This window comes from Pyxicephalus adspersus, chromosome 10, assembly GCF_032062135.1.
Source record: "Pyxicephalus adspersus chromosome 10, UCB_Pads_2.0, whole genome shotgun sequence".
In the NCBI taxonomy this organism is placed as follows: Eukaryota; Metazoa; Chordata; class Amphibia; order Anura; family Pyxicephalidae; genus Pyxicephalus; species Pyxicephalus adspersus.
In genome coordinates, this window is record NC_092867.1 from 29,426,052 (window position 1) to 29,448,064 (window position 22,013).

At 37.8% G+C, this 22,013-nt stretch overlaps 1 protein-coding gene across 1 annotated transcript; it reads left to right on the forward strand.

Moving 5' to 3' along the window:
* Nucleotides 1-15,304: 15,304 nt before the first annotated feature.
* LOC140339337 (interferon-induced protein with tetratricopeptide repeats 5-like) lies at nt 15,305-19,281 on the forward strand. The gene is made up of 2 exons (XM_072423982.1): nt 15,305-15,479; nt 17,486-19,281. Exons 1-2 carry the CDS (start codon nt 15,475-15,477, stop codon nt 18,915-18,917), a joined length of 1,437 nt encoding a protein of 478 aa, XP_072280083.1. The 5' UTR covers nt 15,305-15,474; the 3' UTR covers nt 18,918-19,281.
* Nucleotides 19,282-22,013: the final 2,732 nt, after the last annotated feature.

A 22,013-nucleotide genomic window follows, 5' to 3' on the forward strand; every position in this document is an offset into this window, starting at 1 on the left:
TGAAACTGCAATAAAAAAACTAAAAACCATTGCTGAAAGCATGATTGCCCAAAATCCATAAAATGCCGCTGGATACGTTTTGCTTGGGTTCATTCACCAGCAAACAGGAGAAAATAGCACATGAAATACTACAAAAGGGGCCCTTCTGCTGGAGCCAGACAACCAAGACTACTGAGAAGCTTGTTCTGCTCTGCAAGACATATATCATGAATATTATTATTCTGTAAAAATTCTGAGATTTAATTCCCCCATTAGGTTATTAATGAGTCTGATCTTTACCGCTAATGTAACTCTTGCTATGACTCCCTACACTTTGCACTGATTTAGGCAAGTTACTTTTGCATAAATCTGCAGTCAATATTTATTGCAGCTAATCATTGATCATCTTTTAATTTTATAACAATGATTTAATCTAACATTTTAAACCTAAATAAAATTTTTATTGAATGGACAGGAATACAATGAATAAAATCCATCCCTAGTCCACATACTCCAAACTGTTTACTCCATATTTAATATCTCTTCACTATATTGTATTATTTTTTGTGGAGCAATAACATACATTCATTTCACAAAATCACATATGCATATACCAAATCTAGAATAAAACACATATTTTAAGCAATATGTATCCTTTTATCTAAAGTGGATCTAGACTTTACATTAGGCCTCCCATCTACATTCAAAAATTGCACATAATACACAATAGCTAAAAAACAAAATAATAATAGTAATGACACAGCGTAAAATGGCCTGGTTTCTAGCCAATGAAAAATGAGAGCAATACTCACTGATTGATTGATCTTGGTAGGTTCCAGTGTATGTGGTCACCTTGGCTGGATCAATATTCCTCAAGAGATCTTGGCTCTTTTTGTAGCTTAGGTGAACTTTAGCACTTGGCACCTTCTTGATTCTAAAAGTACCTAAAGAGAAACATTCAATTATGGGATTTAGGTATTGGGGCTTATGGATAAATGACTGAAAAATAGCACATGATAAGAGAAAGAATATACAGGTAGTCTCCGGGTTACATACGACATAGGGAGTGTAGGTTTATTCTTAAGTTGAATTTGTATGTAAGTTGGAACAGATACATTATTTTAATAAATTCAATAGGACAGATGTTTGTCTCAACATATTAGGTAGCGTGGTGTACGTTACTATACAGAATCACAAAGCAAAAAAAATAAAATCACTTTGTGGAGCCTAGATATTCATTAACTTCTGGAGTAAGCTGTGCTTTGATATGCAAAAAGAAATTGCAGCGTTTGTCTTGGTCATTAAATAGTTACAATCAAAAGATATGTGCAAGTCATGCAAACTGCCTCCTATCCCCCCATGAAGCCTCCAACCTGCTCACAAGCCTGCAGGGAAGCCCCATTCGTATCCAGAAGTAGTCCGTATGTCCTTAACTCAGGGACTACCTGTATAGGGATTAAGTCACAGCTTTGATACAAATACTTGATAGACTGAGCTCCAGTTGGTCATTTACACTGCCAACATCCCAAGGAAATCAAGAACATATCAGACAAAAACACTAGTGGGACTTTAAAGGCAGTTCACATACACTATAAATTGTATAAAAAATATATAGGTTTTTAATTATAACACAGAATATATAAAAGACATATCTTAATCCACATCAGTATAAAAGAAGGCCCAAAAAATCAGGCCCATGTATATATAAATATATATTTATATAAATATATATATATATAGTTAATCCAAAATAGCATAGATTATCTACATGAATACATACTATAGAAATATTAAAATGTAATAGAAGCTGGCATAGGATGCAGAACGGGGGAAGTGGGAGACACCCAGCATGGAAGGAAAGACAGCTCAAACCAGAGAAGAAACAAGGGGTGTAGTAACCCAAAAGGTGCTCCAAACAAATATTGAATTTACATCTTTTGCAGAGACAGCCCTTTGGTCTGAGTGTAAAGGATTCTGAAGTATGGGTGTCAGTCTGCGTGACAGTATTCTGGAGAAAAGCTTCACATCACAATTTAGCAGCGAGACCGGAGGGTAACTCGCACACGATTTAGCATCCTTATCAGGTTTTAGTATAACAGTGATGTGAGCATTGGAGGGGTCTACCAGTAAAGGGCATTCCGGTGAAAGTGCATTAAAGGTGGTCAATAATGGTCGTGAAAGCTGGGGTAAAAAAACGTTTGTAATACGCCAGTGTGAACCCGTCTGGGCCAGGGGATTTTCCCTTAGGTGCATTGGATGAGAGCCGCGTGTAAGTGGAACTAATAAGAGCATCCAATGCGATCAGAGCTTCTTCTGGTGTCCTAGGGATACTTATATAATCCTGCATACTCGCAACAGTAGAATCTGAGGGGCAGGCATCTGAACTCTCTTTGAGTTTGTACAATTTTGAGTAGAACTCTCTGAAAGAATCAGCGACATCATGAGAGTGATGGAGTAGAGTACTTGAACCTGATTGCACACATGGTACAAAGGCACAGGCCCTTTTTGTCCCAATTGCACGTGCCAATGCCTTACCGCATTTATTGCTATATTCATAAAAAAAGGCTCTGCACTTGCCAAGCTGAGATCTCACCTAAGAACAACACATCAGTATAATTTTCTCTCACAACGCCAGTAACTGAGCCTCCGTATCTGGGGAGTGACTACTTTTATGTCTAGTCTCCAGTGCATGTAAGTCCTGAAATAGTTGTGCCAGGTGTAGCCGGTGCTCCTTTTTAAATCTATGGTTATATAGTTGTATGAGCGTTGCAGGTAGTCAATAGACTAGAGACAGATGCTTCGTTCCTATCAAAAAATTCCAGTATTTCCTTCTCCAAATGAGGTCCAAACTCCTCCGATGTCAGAACAGATTCGTTGAGGCGCCGAATTCTTGGAGAAGGAGAGCATGATCTGAAAAGGTCATGTTACTGATCTCAGAACCTTGTACAAGAGGGATTGTGTCGTGCATTATCAAGAAAAAAATCAATACATGAGTAGGTTTTGTTAATTGGAGAATAAAAGGTATAGCCATGCTCATTGGGGTGCTTTATTCTCCAGATGTCAGTAAACTGGTGGAGGTATAAGAGGTTTTTCAGCCGCCTTAGAGCAGGGTAAGGGGAGTGAGAGGACCCCCTGGAAACATCGTGGGCAGGATCCAATGCCAGAAATAGTATCTTAGTGGATATAATTCTATTTCTTTTATAGGGTTAATCTTCCCTCTTTCTGTGGATGTGTTTGGTGACGCAGAAGATGCAGCCTAATCAGAAGGCAGAAGATGGCAGCCAAGGGCTGTGTGGATGAAGACACCCGCCTAAATAGGCAAGGAGGCTGGTGTCTATTGTTTTCTTCTGCACATGCACTGATCGTGTAGTATGAGGTACGAGAAGGAACACACATGGGCAGTATGTTATGCGCACAAAGGAGTGCAAATAACAATATAGTATGGGTTTGAGCTTGAGTGGGGCTGCCCATCTGACTCAGAGGAAGCAGGTAAGGAAGCCGGTGCCTCCCGAGGTACAGATGGTGATCTACAATATTAGGTTGTGGATCATACAAGGGAGAGTGTGCCTAGCCACAAGGTGCATCGTGTGTTGCTCCCTGCTTATGCAGTGTTGTCTTATGCAATTGTTTTGTACACTGTATGTCATATATATTTTAATTTCATTTTGTAATAAAATAACAATCAAAGTTGTGCCTATTGATAAGTGGCTAATTATTGATATAGTAAACAGTAGCAACTCTAGATTTTGCTAATTGGCTGCAAATAACTTGCTATAAATAAATTGTTATTTGTAGTGAAAACAAAAAAAAAGTTAATGAGCCCACAAACTAATACAAGAATTGTTTCTTAAGCAACAAAAAGTTCATTGATCTTATTAGATGATGTTATAAAATGGTTCATATTTACTTTTTCAACTAGTACTGTGAGAAAGGGATATTGGGACCAAAAGCAAAAGCATTAAAATCATTGTTCCAAACAGGTTTATTTTATTTCACCATAGTGGCAGGATTCGTTTCCTTGCCTGTTCCTGACCTATGGTTTGTATGCAGCCTGGACCGACCTTTTGCCTGTGACCCGAACTCTGCTTGTGTTTTGCCCTTGTGTACTTTGTTTGGTGGATGGATATTGTGTGTATGACCTCTGCTCTGTATTCTGGACTTGGCTCTGTTGGAATTTTGGTACTGCTTTATCTGTGGGCTCCTGGCTTGCTGCCAGACCACTCCCAGTCCGGGGGGCAACTGAGTGCTAGGAGACTCAACCCGTCTCCCGAAGCTGAACTTGCTATACGGGAAGACTGCGGTGCTAGATTGAGGGACTGGTGTCTGGTAAGGACTGGTGCTGACCAGGGCCTTACAGTGACAGGGCTAGAACCTGCGTCTTCAAAAACAAAACAGTAATGGCAGCCTATATGTTGTTTCCTTATAAAGAAATCTATGCAGACGTAGGAATGTTCACCTTAACAAGAAATAGCTTCCAGATAAAAAAACTTACCTTTCCTTCTGGTCTTTGCTGCTCTGTTAAGAATCAAGGAAAGTACCTAATGTACAGAAGAAAATTTGGGACTTACACATTATTTTATTTTATTTATCCTACATATTTATTTTATCCTACATCATATCCATTATAGACTATACCACAATCAAATCATTTTTGATTTATTAATTGAACAAAATTTACTATCTATTTCTGTGAGTATGTAGCACAAACTAATACTAACATATTACATATACTTACATACATATACTCTATACCGAATACTCATCAAGGCCTCAAACGCCAGAAAAGTGACACCAGGCCTATTCTCACAGAAAACTCCAAACGCAGACCATCTATCATTACACCCACCAACATCACCACTTATGATGATGGTCTTTTTTCAGGCACTGAAACCCAGCATCACACAGGTATTCCCCCCCCCCACCCCCACCCCTCCAACTAGGGGAACCACGTGATATAGATTTTCTCATTCCCCCACATCTCATCCCACATCTTCCCCTGAATTTCTCCCACTTCGCAAACCCCCCTCCCCCATCCACTCTAGGGGCCATACCTAAGGATAGGAAGTCTTTTTAAGACCTCCCCCCCCATTCCCGTTCTCCACACCAATAAAAGGACCCATGGACAACTACCTGACAAAGAGGACAACAACAACAGAGATTTAGAGATTATTAATCTCTCCTCCTATGTCCTCTCACCAGAAGAGAAGGAACTGTTAAAACTTGGTTTACCTTTTTGTCCATCAACTAAACTTAACAAATTTGAATTGGTTAAGGATCTCAGTTTATTTATTAGAAATCTCACCCTCAAAGTCATGTATGACAAAACATCCTAAATAGACCAATTTAAGATACTCTTCGAATACAATCAATTCAATATTCAAGATTTAAAAAATCCTAAAACATTACATGATTTTTTTTTGAAAATGATACGCTGAACCCCAATGGGGACACTATACAAGACCCCATGAAAAATCCTGTGGTATCCATCATCCCTCAAAGATGACCCAAATCTTCTTTATTCCCCCTTCCTATCAATATGCTCACATAAACATCTTTCTTAATCTGGTGACCCAAGACATCCACAAATTACAGACACCCCCCTCTTTAAAAACTGAAAATTTACCTCAACAATGTAAAGCTTTAGGAGGGGGAACATAGTGGTCCTAGACAAAAATCACTATGAACACATTTGGTATAATATCCTGAACAACCATGAATGGTATCAAACCATTTGTTGCACAGCTCTTAAACAATACCATACTGAATACTATACTATTGTCAACCAAGCCTTCCAACTAAGAACAATTGATACAAAAATGAAGTATGAAAATGAGTATCTCAACATCAAATTCCCTGTCACACCCACCTTCTATTCACTTCCAAAAGTGCATAAAGACCTTCACAACCCTTCGTGCCATCCCATTATTTCCGGTGTTCGATCAATCTCGTCCAATGCAAGTGAGTCGGTGGACGCATACTTAAGACCCATTGTCATTACCCTCCCGTCATATCTTAGGGATACTTTAGAACTTTTAAATATGGCATCTCAATTACATATCCCCCCAAACTCCATCTTATTAACAATTGACATGGAGGCCCTCTATTGTAGCATCTCTCATAGAAAAGGCTTATAAATTATAGGAATGTTTTTGTTTGCTTTCAAGAACCAGCACTACCTCCAAATACAGGGGGTAGCAATGGGCACACGATGTGCCCCATCCTATGCAAACCTTTATCTTGGCGACTGAGAAAGCAAACTGTTCCTGAATTCGCAGTCTCGAGCTACCATCAATATAACTTGAACTGGAAGCGATACATAGACAAAAGGAGGAACAGATTCCTAAAAAGAGGCTACGGCCGAAAACTTCTTAAAAAAGGCCCAAAAAGCATTAACATCTGAGCGCAAAACCCTGTTACACCAAAGTAAAGGCCCAACATCTGAAGACTCCATTAGAATAATAACTACATTTAATGACCAACATCAGGAATTTAATAAGACACTCAAAAACACTGGCATATTCTCTTAAGTGATCTACGTACTTCAATATTTGAAAAAAAACAGCTTAATATCACTTATCGTAAATCTTTATCTCTACGTGATACACTAGTACATAGTCACTACTCAGAAACTTCTAATGTGACTTCCGATAACCCAGGGACCCATACGTGTGGGAAATGCTCCCAATGCCCCTGGCTAAATGAACAATCCAGTTTGATTCTCCCCAATATTCAGACATTATAATATGTTCATTGCTCTTCATCTGGGGCCATCTATATAATATTCTGCATTTGTGGTAGATTCTATATCAGGAAAACCAAAGGAGCACTAAGGAAACTTATATACGAACATCTGTACCTTATTTATACTGTAAAAATGATCACGTCAGTTAGCCACCATGTGGGCACTGTCCACAACTTTGATAGTAATGCTATTTCCTTTTCAGTCTTAGAGAAAATCTCCCCAATCTTAGAGGAGGAGACACAGATAAAGCTCCTTTTTAACTAGAAACTAAATGGATTTACCAATTTAATGCCACCTACCCCCCGGGATTAAATGACATGCTTACCTATAAACAATTCCTATGATTTTTTTTATGTGAAATATACATTTTGAACACACACAACCTGTTTCCTACTGTCATCTGTTATCAATACCTATTTCAACTATCTAACCTAGTCTATTTTCCCTATTACCTTGGGATTTGATAATTTCTTCTATGGATAATTGTATTGGCTCTCTCCCCGTGTACCTGTTCCTACGAGAGACGGGAGACCCCACTCTAGCTGGTGGTCATTTGGGTTGACAGCACTACAACCTGTGGTACTTGTCATAAATCCCCCCTCCCTCGTTAGGATATTATGTTGTTACATGATGCCCTGAACCTGCCAAATTGAGGTATGTCCTCCTCTCTCTGGCAGGTGAGGACACAGATTAAACTAGGAGAGTGAATTAACAGTAAAGAACTCAATCGAAATCTTGGTCACTTTGTAAAACTATATTCTTTGATTGTCTTTGTATAGATTATCTAATTAAGATCACTTGAGGTTGTACTATCATACCAATATCTTCCTCACATGTATAAATAACTAAAACCAAAGAATTGGCAGGATATTAATAGGTACTCTGATGTTTATCAACTACTTGATCATTGATTAACAAACTGTGCATTGTGTTTAGATGAAAATTTGCAGTATATGAGATATGATCTATGGTATGTTAATAACTATTAGAATCATTTTTCTGCTTTCATTTGATATCTGTATGATTGTTTATTAATTTGTTACCCGCCCACAAACTCCTCAATCTCACTGATCTCATATTGAATCCATTTTGTCCTCCTGCGCCGTAAGACAAATAAACAGAACTTTATACTTAGGCAGGCAAGCAAGGTGAAAGGGGCAGAAGTTGCCCTTCAGTGTGTTACCGTTTATACCATACTGCGCATGCGTAGTCAGGAGCAGCTGCCTTTTATGCAATACTGGGAAAATAAATATGCTAAGAACACCTCATCATCACATGTATCCCTTTTTATGTTTCGATTATTATTCATCTTATGTTATATTGCAATAATAACATCTAAAATATATACAACCACCTATTCTCTATTTTCTAGTATCTACTTTCCAAGAACTGATGTACTAATTACAGCTTCAATATCTGACAGCTGCCTACCTGTAAAAGGTATGCCCCCTTGTGGCTCTTTTTCAAACTACATACAGGTCCATTAGTTAAATACACAAGATGAATGTCAGTTTCTAAATATTTTATTCCCAGTAGAACACTGAACTCTTTATGTAATGTTTTTACAGAAACGTTTATTCAACATTAGCAAACAGTATTAAAACACCACCTAGAAGATCATCAGATTATAGTGAGTATTCTCCCCATATATAAATACACTAGTTTTATACTTTCTTTTTAAACAAGTTTTTTTGTTTTTCATTATCAAACTCCCAGATTTGTCTCTACTCTACACTAAACCTTCAGTTATATGAAGTTTAACCAACTAAAATAATAATTATACTAGTACCGGCATCCAAGTACGATACACACACTACCTTTAAAAACACATACCTTTCATTTATATGTGTTTTGTATTGTATTGTAACAATTTTGTATTTCCTAAATATTTCTTTGCTTTTGCTTTGCTTCCATACAAGTTTGTCAACCTTAAATATATGTATGAGCACTATGTGAATAGATTGAACATTTCATGTTTTTTATTTATTGATTTACCAATGTATGATTTTAAATACCTTATTTTGTATTCTAATAAAATTATTACGGTTTTTATACAATAACTTTACATCTGTGCCTTAAAAAGCCTGCTCTTTCATTTCCTTTCCTCTTTTTCATTTCCACTGTACAGTCCAACTTTTGGACGTTAGAGGCTTTAGCACACAACCAACCCATTGGTACTAATTGGTAAAACCCTTGTGATCCTGATTATTTATGACAACACATCACCCTGTTCTAAACCCAAACAGGGTGCAGGTCTTGGAACGCAAAGTACGCACTCAACAACATTTCAAATGCAACCATCAACACCGTCTTAGGGACCTTAACCCTACATTACTTAAAGGGGCACCCCACCAAATAGGTTCCCGTTCCAGAATTTCACAACCAGGACTCTTACCAGACCCAAACCAGCACAGCTCACAAGCTGGATACCTCACGCCTGTGTGCCCCTCCACACTCGCAGCACTCTTTGATCTCCATCCTGAAGGCTTAGAAACCACATATTAATCCCCATGGCATTGGGTGCACACCATCCCTGCAGTTTCTTCCTCCAGCTCCTGGTGACGCACCACAATACCACTATTCCTCACCACAAAATGACCCATCTCCTAATTGACCTTAATTCTCCCTTTATTAATCCTTACCACTGACTCCGCATCCTTCCAGCTAGTTCTGGCCACTATATCCGACCAAACCACCACCATCCCTGGGACCTCAAAAAATCCAGCCTCACATTCCTAATTAACTTTCTCATCGATCGGCACCCCCAGTCATTGCCTCTGGCGTGGATCACCACCACACCTACAGGCCTATCCAACACTGCAAACTTCCGATTCTCCAGCACCACCCTACTCCATAGTTTGCCTAGGACCCCGATCCAACGTACCGTCACTTCCGCCCTTGTAAAACCCAGCTGTTGTCCATCCGTCCTCACTTCTGCCCTCCACCCCTACCAGACGTAGGAGTGCCAAACTATCCACACGAGACAATGCTGACCACCTATGAAACAAAAGCAAATGAACAATACTTGCCCATCACCTATTCCCCTTCCCCCTATACCTTCCCCCCCAATGCCCCCTCTTTTCTCACAACAAATGAGACCTGATGTACAGCTGGAACCTCTTTGATTCCCACCTCCCAATCTGTCTAATGACCTCATCACCTAAACCCTACCTTGCTGCATCCGTAGCCACTCTGATCCTGAAGAGTGCAAAGGAAAAACCCCTTGACTCTTATCACCAGAAACCCGAAAAACTTTTTGAAAACCAAGATAAATTGAAACTGAGACAGGAAGGATCTGTCCTCATGCATCAAAAAAGGGTCTATCACCCTCGGTCTTCACCTCTGAAGCCCCGCCAACGCTTGACTGGGCAACCCATTGACCAATACCACTTTATATTCCTTTCCCCTTATAATCAGTCCTGGCATGCCGTATATTTAAACTCACCTTGTCCGAAGAACAAACCACATCCTACACCATACTGTCCCCAAGCCGAGTCTTAGATGGACTAACCAGCTCACAAATCCACATTGCCCCAAAAAATGCCATAACAAACGCCGCTCAAAACAATATCTGTTTATATTCCCTTACACACCCACCCTTCAACCTTCCAACCAACTCCTGCAATAACTCAAAAGTCACTGTTCGCCTACTGTCTGGCCTCCTCTTCCCCATTGATACTCTTTCACTGCCTGCCAGACCACAAAGTCCTTGGTAACATCCCTTGCAGTTTAAACCAAAATATAAAAAGAAGAAGATTTCCACCTATACATACGTTATATATCACATAGGCCACATCTATTATTGAACCCAGAAATGTATAATATGTATAGTTTAATGTATTTTTTTCTGTTAATGTAGTAATAATTTATTTGATGATAACAATGTAATCTTTTTTATGGTTGTAGATTATCTCTCCTCTCTCCTGAGGAAGCGGATATTTCCGCGAAACACGTAGAGAATTAACCCAGAATGTATCCCTCACAGGGACACTCTGAAAGGAGTGTGTGTAATAATTATTATTGTGTGTAATATTAATGGGTTTTTATGTGGTTCTATTTATTGGAAATGAGCCTTTTAATGCAAATATTAATAAAATTTCGTTATTTTTATAGTATATGTTGTTGATCTTGGCCTAAAAAATCCCACTACAAAAATTGGTTTCTCACCCTATGTTCTTTTTTTCAGGGTTTAAACCAAAATGCATTCCCACCATTTTCCTGGTCATGGACACCCCAGACACCCCTCTCACAAAGTCCCTAGCCAAACAATACAACAGTAAATGTACAAAATCCTCGGCAGGCCTCCATCCTCTTACCTGTTCGTACAATGCACTCCACTTCCGCCACACTGCTGAATATGCCTCCCACATCCTCTCACTCATCGACCTCTGTATCATACCTCCGATGATCCCATCTCAATCCTCCACGGCTGCCCTACACAGGGAAGACCACGTTGCTCCGCCTCCGGTGCCACCACTTACCTCCAAAACATGCATTTTAAGGGGATGCTTACAGGGCAGATAAGAGGCAGCAGATACCAAATCTAATAAAAAACAGCAGTTTTTATTTCTTAGCCAAGTGTTACAGCACACTCTCCAGCATTTTAAAGTAAAAACATTAAACAACAGTGGCCCGGCTGGGAATATAGCTACCTCACTGGGTGCCCTGTCTCTCTAACACTCAATATCAACACTGTTTCACTCACAGTTCAAGTCTTGTTTGCCCGCTGGCTTTTCTGGAGCTCTGTCCCCTCTCATGCAGCCTGGAACACTCTGGCTGCCTTCCCCTGCCTGGAACAGATTCTGGCTCCCTTCACAGCCTGTAACCCTCTGGCTGCCTTCACAGCCTGGAACCCTCTGACTGCCTTCTAAGCCTGGAACCCTCTGGCTGCTTTCACAGCCTGGAACCCTCTGCTCTGACTGCCTTCTAAGCCTGGAACCCTCTGGCTGCTTTCACAGCCTGGAACCCTCTGGCTGCCATCTCAGCCTGGAACCCTCTGGCTGCCTTCATAGCCTGGAAGCCTCTGGCTGCCTTCACAGCCTGGAACCCTCTTGCTGCCTTCAGCCTCTGACTGCTCACTCCAGCCTCTGACTGATCACATCTCCCTCTTTTGCACCTGAGTGCAGGTGGATATATCCCAAATGAGGGTTGGGCCAAGGAAACCACCCTTTCACTCCTTTGGTCAGCTCCAGGGCCTTATAGTCCCTGGTTTCTTCCAAAAATCCTATACAAACATGATCATTCTCTCTTTCCCTGGAGCCTCTACAACATTATCTCTATATTTCTTGACATTTTAGGGACACTCTGTCGCAGGAAGAAGTGCTTTAATGTCTTTTTTCCTCTCTGTTTCCCATTATGAAAAAAGATAATTCTGTACCTTTTCCTTTTTTTTATTTCCTTACTTTCTCACTTTTAGTCTAGATGACAATCTGGATTTATTTTAACAATAAAAAGAGGGGTTTCTCCGTGTTTCCACTCTATTCAGAACTGAACAGAAAGTTTTAGCTTTAGGTACACAGTAAAAAAAAACGTTTTCCTTACTGAGATTTTCTTTTCTTTTTTTTGGAACTATTTTTTTTAATTTTTAGATTTTTTAATTAGTACAAACATTCTTTATACAAGTAAATAATTATTTATTTTAATAATCAGGATAAATTGGGCTTTATTATGGTAACTTTTAGTAATACCCGAACAAATCTATAATACTATGTTAATGTGTGTTCTAATACATTCCAAATGCTGAATTATGCATTTTCTTTATCCATCAGGAAAACACTCTGGTGTGGATTGGAATAAATGGGAATTTCGAACATAGTCATTTAAACACTCTGTTTAAACACCCTTAATGGGGAAATAGTCTTTTTTTTGGTATAGACTTAGCCTTACTGGCCATATTGGCCCTGTGCCCCATTAAGCCATTTCATGTTCTACCGTGATTTACCAGCTGTCCAGATCTTGGGCTTGCCACCTCCAGTCTTTGACCTCAAGCATGAACAGAGCTTCCTCTGTCATAAATCCATCTCTTACACGGTCAACCATAAAAATGCCCCCCTCCTAGTTTTGATTGACTGCTCTCTCTTTAAGCATGTGTTTCAGGTGGCCAGTCAACTTAACTATTCACTCTACTCTTTGCAGTAATGTGGGCGTTCATATAGGTGATAGAGCTCAGCATTAGTTGGAATTACTATACATTCCTGTCCTTTACAGGTACCTACATTTTTTTTCCTTTAGCTCGTGTGTTCCCAACAGACAAGAATATTCGAGGTAAGAACCAAAGTTTCTCTTTGGTAGGTAACATCTAAAAAAACAATATATTTATTAAGGTTCATAAAACAGCATGAAGATTACATAAATAAGAGGTTCAGGACACGTCAAAGAAGTGTACGGAATACACAACTGTGCAGTTTACCATAATACAGATATAATAAAGTCCTCCAGAAGAAGTGCATTAGATGGTTGCCTTCTCTACACTATAATACTATATAGAGAATAATCCTCAACTGGTTGTGGCACCAGAGAAGATAACACTTATTTCTGCCCAATTATTAATGAAAAAGAAAATGAATGTGTAGAATGTGTTGGTAATTTATTACATGGATATGGCTGGATCCCTCTCCACCATGCTCAAAGCATTTTTGGAGTTGTTTTTCATGGTGGTATTTAATGTGGATATAAAGCTTTCCCAGGTCTCTGCCACTTTTCAATCTATTCCATACAGAATAAAATTTGTAATTTGGTTGGAAACAAGTGCAAATTTAGAGGGGAGATTGTAAAGGAGGCACAACTAAAAATTATTAAAACAAGGTTATTCAAGATAACCACACTTTCAAAAAGCCCAGAATAAAATATAGAGAACACACAGGAACCACCAAATTTACATGATAAAATATACATAAAAAAAAAACAAACACTAAAGACATGTAAACCCACACTTTCATATAAAGCCAAAATATTTCAAAAATGGGCCAAGAAATATTGCATTCAAAACATAATTACAAAACCAATATGCAATTTGAACCTATCAAAGGTGGTAAACTAGATTAGAAAATATTTATGGAGAACAAACATTTAAAGATGGTAATAAAGAAAGGTTTGGCTACAAACACAATAACATAATAATAACACAATAACATAGCAATAACATTGACTTATTCATTGCAAGATTGACATTGAAACATCCAAAGTATAAAAAACAAAGGCAGCTATTGTGGTAAATGGTAAGCAAAGTATAAATATAGCAACAAAGATTAGGATAACACACACGCCTGCCAGAGTAGTCAGGGATTTATCACCAGGTGGATTTCCAGGTCATAGGCGTTTGTAAACAGTTCAAATAAGGTAACTCTTTCAGAACTGTAAAATATTAGGTCATTTAAGATATGTTTACTTTTAAGCTTATATATTTTTTTATATACATTTGAACACGTCATACATTTTTGTTTAGGGCTAACTGGAAGATGTATGCCATTTAAAAGAATGATTTGTTAAGGAAAGAATGATTTTTAATGCAAGCTTCGCTATGGTCAAGCTGCCGAATATATGCGTGCCTTTGCGCAGAACTTTGATTACCCAAAAATCAATTGATCCCACAGGATTCGGGTTACTTGGCTTTATCTACCAGCAAGAAGGGCAAGACAATCTGGCAAAAGAATACCTTACTCAGTCAACCAAGAGTACTTAGAACCCTTGACTATCTGAATGTCTGTCAAATTTTATTGATCCCTACAGAAATGTCCCCTCACTGTCTATTTGGTGGAAGGTAGGATAGGAACCTAACTTCAAGCTTCTTAACAAATCTTTTAGCTCAGTGAGGAAGGATGAGCCCAACATATAAAGTTCAAACAAACCAAAAACTGAACAAGGTAGGTTCTAATAACAATCAATTTGATAAATAAATACTTAAAATGTATAGAAGTGCATAGAAACAAATAGTGGACAGAATATCTAAATATACATTTATTCCCAATCAGTCTCCAATAAATAAATCATAGATCAATAAACAATGGACCCGTGTACAGTGTTTATATCTGTCTAGCTAAAATCTTAAAAGTAATCATTTGCAATGTAGCACCACAAATTGGTGAGAATTTCAAAAAATGTGACCTGAAACATATAGAGACAGATCTGTGCGTAGTGAGAGGGGAGTACTATAGCTCACTTCGGTTTTATGTCACTTCTTCCACAGCTACAAGCTTCTCTGCTATACAGTATTGTTAAATTCATTATTATGTGTTTATTTAGCATCAACACAATGGCCTGATTTATTAAGACTGGAGAAGATAAACTATCATGGGGTAAACTGGGTGATCCAGCAAACCTGGAATGAATTTTCTAAAAAGCATTTGGTATTGGTTGTCAAATGTTTTCAAACCTGGACCAGATCCATTTCAGGTTTACTAGCTCTTGGTTCTCCCATAGTATCTTTTCCAGTCTTGGACAGCTTTAAAGAATCAGGCCCATTATGCAGCACAACATAGTCATGTCACTAAAATACTCCATGCAGTTTCTAATGTTTATTGTGTGTGGGGAGATTGAACGGTTCCCTGTTGTGCCAGAAGAGGATTTTGTTCAAGCATTGAAAATTAAAGTTTCAATTCTATGCAAGCAGAAAGTTTCATTTCCCAGTCCCTGGAACACAGTCACATGGCATAAGCCTGGCTTTATATATAGAGAGAGGGAGAGGCATTTATCTAGCAAGTATATCAGGAAGCACCAGGACAACAGCAATTACAAAACACCTCAAGACATACAAAATGAGGTAATCCACATTGCAATACTATTATCTAATCTGCAGCAATCACTAGTTATTTATATCTTTAAATGCATATTCTAAAAATTTCTGTGTACTTTCTAACACTGTTTGCCCAGAGATACTTTTAGTATATATATTATTACAACTCCACTTTATATGTCATGCTCTAAATAATCTACAAAATCTAAATTATAATTTGATTTTTTAATTTGTTTTTATATTGGAATATTTTATAGAGAAACCTTATTAGCAATAGGTTTAGAATCATTGTCTTTCCTTTAAATCTACTGATGTACGAAGAATATACTAAGATTTTTTTCCTAAATAACTCGTCCTCCAAAAGCATCAGAAATATTAGCTATACTGGAAAGCAACACACATACTATAAGAAACCAAGCTAGTTGCCTTTGGCTAAATATTTGAATGTTTTCACAATAGGACAACATTAAATTTCTATGCTAATTATACTGCAACAGTGTGTGAGATCTGGGTCCATATCATATACTGCAAACTATAAATCTGTATGCAGTATACAAACTATAAACCAGTATGCAGTAAACAAACTATAAATCAGTATGCAGTATACAAACTATAAACCAGTATGCAGTGTACAAACTGTAAACCAGTATGCAGTGTACAAACTAAAAATCAGTATGCGGTGTACAAACTGTAAATCAGTATGCTACAAACTGTAAATCAGTATGCAGTATACGAACTGTAAATCAGTATGCAGTATATGAACTGTAAACCAGTATGCAGTATACTTATCAACTTTAAAAGAATGACTGAGATACAAAATGTTGTTAGAGACCAAAAACATTCTGAATTCCTATTCAAAATATCTAGAGAGCTTGGAAAGGGACTGTTCTTGGCTAAAGTAGAGTATAGTAAATCAATATATAGTATATCAAACCCTTAAAAAATATTGTTAACAGGAAGGTAAACCTTTGCATGACTTAAACATGAAACATACTCAAAATCTTTTTAGATTTTAAGAAAGTTCAAACTTAACAATTTAAGGAAAACTTTAACTGTTTTGAAATCAATTGAGAAAGATCAGTGCGCACCAGTAATATTGACCATAGCAGCAAACTAAATGGGCACTAAAAGCACAGGAACATAAGAAGAAATTCAAAAGCATTGAAGTCAAGGGATTAATGAAATTTATTTTCAATACATTTTTAAAAATCTTTGCTAATATGCTTTTTCAGTTAAATGCAAAGCCCCTGAAAATGGCATTTTTGAAAAGGAAGGAGTCAGAAGGAATTTTCAGAACATGTCTCAAATAAGATAAATAAAAAAGAGCATGTGTTTTTTCCTCACACCGATCCACACAAGTTCTTTCTCTGTAGCTCTTCCTTTCAGCAGTGACTTTGCAGCCTATTATTTTTATTTGTTCTGACAACTCATGTAATGTAAATATAGGCAGTATTAGAGAACCCAAATCATCTCTTCATCTAATGTTATTAAAAAAACTAAACTAAAAAAAAAAAGTCACCGGGACGTAGAGCTACAAAAAATAAAGCCCTGGCTTACTTTCTGAAACTCCTGCTAGCAGTGCATATTTCCCTGTTTTTGGATCAAACAACAAATCCTGAAATTAGATTTTCTGGCAAGTCAGACAGTCATGTGACTTTGATTTATTCTTCCAGAGCAAAGATCTCCAACCATCTTACAGGTGGGCCAGTGCACCCACCAGTGGGGTCAGAAGGACCTTGCTTGGGGGGTGCACCAGCCAGAGTCACCATGTCTCTGGTACCCATTGCAGGTTTAGGGTGGTGGGTTGGCTGTGTCTTCAGACCAGACCTGTGATGGGAGAGTGGATTCTGGCATCATGACCTCACTCTGGGGGAGTGAGGTGATTGACACACAGCTCCCTTTGCATGCACGGTTCAGAGTCTGTTTATTTAGTGGTCGGCAATGTGCAAAAGGTTGGGGACCACTAGAAAATGTGTTTAGTTATTGAAACATAAAATATTTATTACATTGTTCTCACTATGTTTAATTTTCAGTGGCAACTTAAGTAAATCCACAAATGATCATTTACTGAAACTACAATGCCATTTTACTTGGAACCTGCTTGCAGAAGATGTAGACATCAATGACGTGGAAAAAAGATTAAATGACCAGATTGTGTTTTTATCAGATGCATACAAACACAGACTATACAACCTCCTGGCTTACCTAAAGCATCTAAAAGGAAACCAGGATGAAGCCATTCTCCAGCTCCAAAAAGCTGAGGCACAGATCCAAGAGTCCAACATATCGGAAGACACAGATTTTAGAAAAACTGTAATGTATGGTAACTTTGCCTGGGTCTTCTATCACCAGAACAAGATTAGTGAGAGCTGCACCTATGCTAAAAAGGTAGAGAGCATTTTAAAGAAATATGAGTCCCCTCCAATGCAAAAAACTCTTCTTGTAGACATATATGGTGAACAAGGCTGGTCTTACTTATCATATAGAGGGAAATACTATCAAAGGGCGGTTGAGTGCTTTGAACGGGCTCTTGAACTTGACTCAGAAGATCCAGAACTGAATTCAGGACATGCCATGGCTGTGTATAGAATTGAAGGTTTCGACTTTCATATGTCAGCTAACAAATCTTTTCCCCTGTTAGAAAAAGCTGTGACATTAAATCCCACAGATACAGTGCTGAAAACTCTGCTTGCTTTGAGGTATCTAAATATAAAGAAGAATAATCAAGGAGCTATACTCATAGAACAAGCTCTGCAAGAGCAACCAGAATCTCCGTATGTTCTGCGATATGTAGCAACATTTTACAACCAAAATGGACAGATTGAAAAAGCTATTGAAGTTTTGAACAAAGTAGTCAGTTTAACTCCAAACTCTAGTGCTGTTTATTTTCAGCTTGCCAAGTGTTACAAAAAATTGATAAGAATCCCCAGAACATCTCAGGGTCATTCCACCCAATGGTACGTGCAGCAAAATTCTGAAGCCATTTTAAATGCAATAATTCACTCTAAAAAGGTTATTGAGCTAAATAATGCACATGTGGGAGCTCACATTTTATTGGCTGATATATATATAAAAACAAATGATTACCAAAAGGCAGAAGAAGAATTTGGTGAAGCTCTGTCCATAAACAACACGCGATGTGAACAGAAACATGAAGTCCATCTTAATTTTGCACAATTTTTATGGGATTGTAGAAAATTAGAGTGTGAAGCAATAAAACATTTTAAGGAAACCATAAAGATACAATGTCCAACATGGTACAGAGAAGCTGCTATAAAAAAACTAAAAACTATTGCTGAAAGCATGATTGACCAAAATCCAAAAAATGCCACTGGATACGCTTTGCTTGGGTTCATCCACCTGCAAACAGCAATGAAATACTACAAAACGGCCCTTCTGCTGGAGCCAGACAACCAAGAGTACTCAGAAGCTTGTTCTCTTCTGCAAGACATATATCATGAATAATATTATTCTGTAAAAATTCTGAGATGTAATACCCCCATTAGGTTATTAATGGATCTGATCTTTACCGCTAATGTAACTCTTGCTATGATTCCCTACACTTTGCACTGATTTTGGCAAGATTGCATAAATCTGCAGTCAATATTTATTGCAGCTAATCATTGATCATTGGTTAGTTTTCTAACAATGATTTAATCTTACATTTTAAACCTAAATAATATTTTATTGAATAGGCAGGAAGGCAATAAAAGAAATCCATCCCTAATCCACATACCCCAAACTGTTTAGTCCATATTTAATATCTTCTGACTGTATTATGTTATTCTGACATTTTATTGTGTTGTACACACTACTTATAAAATAAAGACTGCTTAATGAAAAAATTATCAATTAATGAATCTGTATAATAAAAAGATAATTATTACTGTCAATATTATTAAGAATATAAACTACTGAAATTGCATTACAAATGTATCTGAAACATTTTCTCCTTATACATATACTAAACTGGTGCGACATACTATAGAGTTATATCTTGCATATTATTGCCAACAACCATTAATGTTTCCTACTTTTCAGACATTGTTTCTTAACCCAGATCGAGAAAATGGTTATAAGATAGATAAATTATTGGAACACCATCCTGTTCCCTGAGATCAGTTGTTTGTTTCATCCCAGGAACAGAAAGTTCTATCCATTTCTGTGTGACCAGTCTGAGTGTTTGGGTTTCTGGTTCTAGATTTCTTGTTCTGCAGTCCATCATATGTCTGAGATTCTTCTCATCTACTTTCATGTATTAGGTTTCCTAAAGTGATACTAAAAAACAAGGTCCACTTATTACATCACCCACCCCAAAATGATACAGGAAATTTCTTGTTCTGTATTTTTTGTGGAGCAATAACATACATTCATTTCACAAAGATAAATTATTGGAACACCATCCTGTTCCCTGAGATCAGTTGTTTGTTTCATCCCAGGAACAGAAAGTTCTATCCATTTCTGTGTGACCAGTCTGAGTGATCGGGTTTCTGGTTCTAGATTTCTTGTTCTGCAGTCCATCATATGTCTGAGATTCTTCTCATCTACCTTCATGTATTAGGTTTCCTAAAGTGCTACTAAAAAACAAGGTCCACTTATTACATCACCCACCCCAAAGTGATACAGGAAATTTCTTGTTCTGTATTTTTTCTGGAGCAATAACATACATTCATTTCACAAAGCCATATATGCATATACCAAATCTGGAATAAAACACATATTTTAAGCAATATGTATCCTTTTATCTAAACTTGATCTAGACTTTACATTAGGCCTCCCATCTACATTCAAAAATAGCACAATAGCTAAAAAACTAAATAATAATAATAACCTAACGTAAAATGGCCTGGTGTCTAGCCAATGAAAAATGAGAGCAATACTCACTGATTGATTGATCTTGGTAGGTTCCAGTGTATGTGGTCACCTTGGCTGGATCAATATTCCTCAAGAGATCTTGGCTCTTTTTATAGCTTAGGTGACCTTTAGCACTTGGCACCTTCTTGGCCTTAATCCTGCTGTTGTCTGACTGATGCCTTTTTCTTTTTCCCCTTCCTTTCTTACTACATGGAAGTCTTGATAAGGCCCCTCTGTAAAGTGTGGTTTTATAGTTTTTATAACGTTCCCAATCTATTCCCTATTGACCAGCCATGCCATAGACATTTCTTTTCCTATATAGCTATTAATGTATATGATCATTCTTATAATAGTATGTATCAGATTGTACCCTAAGTAATGCATATATGAATATATTTACATATGTTATAGGTCCCAGTTTTTTAATAAAAGCTCAGCTCCAATCAAAGTACATTTCTTTTTGGAAAAAGTGGCTTTACAAGCGCAGGAAGTAAATCTCCCCAATAGCATCACAGGGAGAAACAAAAACCTGGAAAAATGTAATTCTTTCTTATTTTATGCAAATTGTTAAATAATATAGTTTGAAGTTCGCTTTACATTGGAAGTAGGCTGTATATGGGGAGCTTGTATCATAATCAGCATACTTGCTGATTATTGCATGTACTTAGCCTGCAGCAATGACAGGTCCAGGACTTGTCATCTCTACATCCTAGGAAGGCGCCACCTTCACTGCCAGCTCTACGACTACACGGCACATGTTCTGTACAGTACAGAGTTTCTGTTTTAGTAAATAGTACTAGCTTTTTGTTTTTTGAGTTTAGGTACGCTTTGGAGTGAAACTGATGTACCACTTTGAACTTTTGCAATTCAGCCCAGTGTCTGATCTTCACCCAACTGTCAAATATTGTTGAGCTGCATATGAGTTAGTTGGTAGTGAAACTCGGCACATCCCAGCTTACTTTGTGCATGCTAGGAATGGATGAACTTCTATGTGCCTGTTAATCATCCCGGCATGGCCAATCAAGATGGCTTCAGATAGTCTTTAGAAAAAAAAGAAGAAAGATGGTGGCACCCTGTGAAGGAACAGGAATAGGTGAGCAATCCAAGGTTAAGTTCCAGTTTAGACGCACATCATTTCATAGGTGTAGCTAAAAGTGTATTTTTACATAATCCTAGTTATTAGTCCAATAGTTAAAATATCTACAGTGGAGAACATGGAGAAGTCCAAAGTGTGCCTCTGCATAAGGGCCCTGTACCCCCCTCAGCCACAGGTAAACCCCACGGCGGCCCTAAGTCAGTTCTGCACAGGGACCCACTTTTGGCTATGTTTGCCATTGTATATATACAGAAATATATACCGTATATATTTAGTAAAAGAGTGCAAAGGTATATGAGGCTCACTTGAAGAATAGCAATACTGCTGGCATGTCAATAGATGAAATGAGCAACATCTGCATTTATACAGGGTATCAAATTGCTGTAGACATTGGGGATCCACCCGGTCTGTGACTTAGTTTTAAAAAATCCAAAGACAATGTCATTTAAGAATAACTTCACTACATCTAATCCACCATTAAACAATAACTGTTGATTCTACTAGATAACTAGTAAGTTCCTTGCTTTCTGTAATGCACTAACATTGCCTGTACTGCACTGTAATACCAATGTTATGAAGAAAGAAAGCGTGCACTGGATTTCTAATATGCA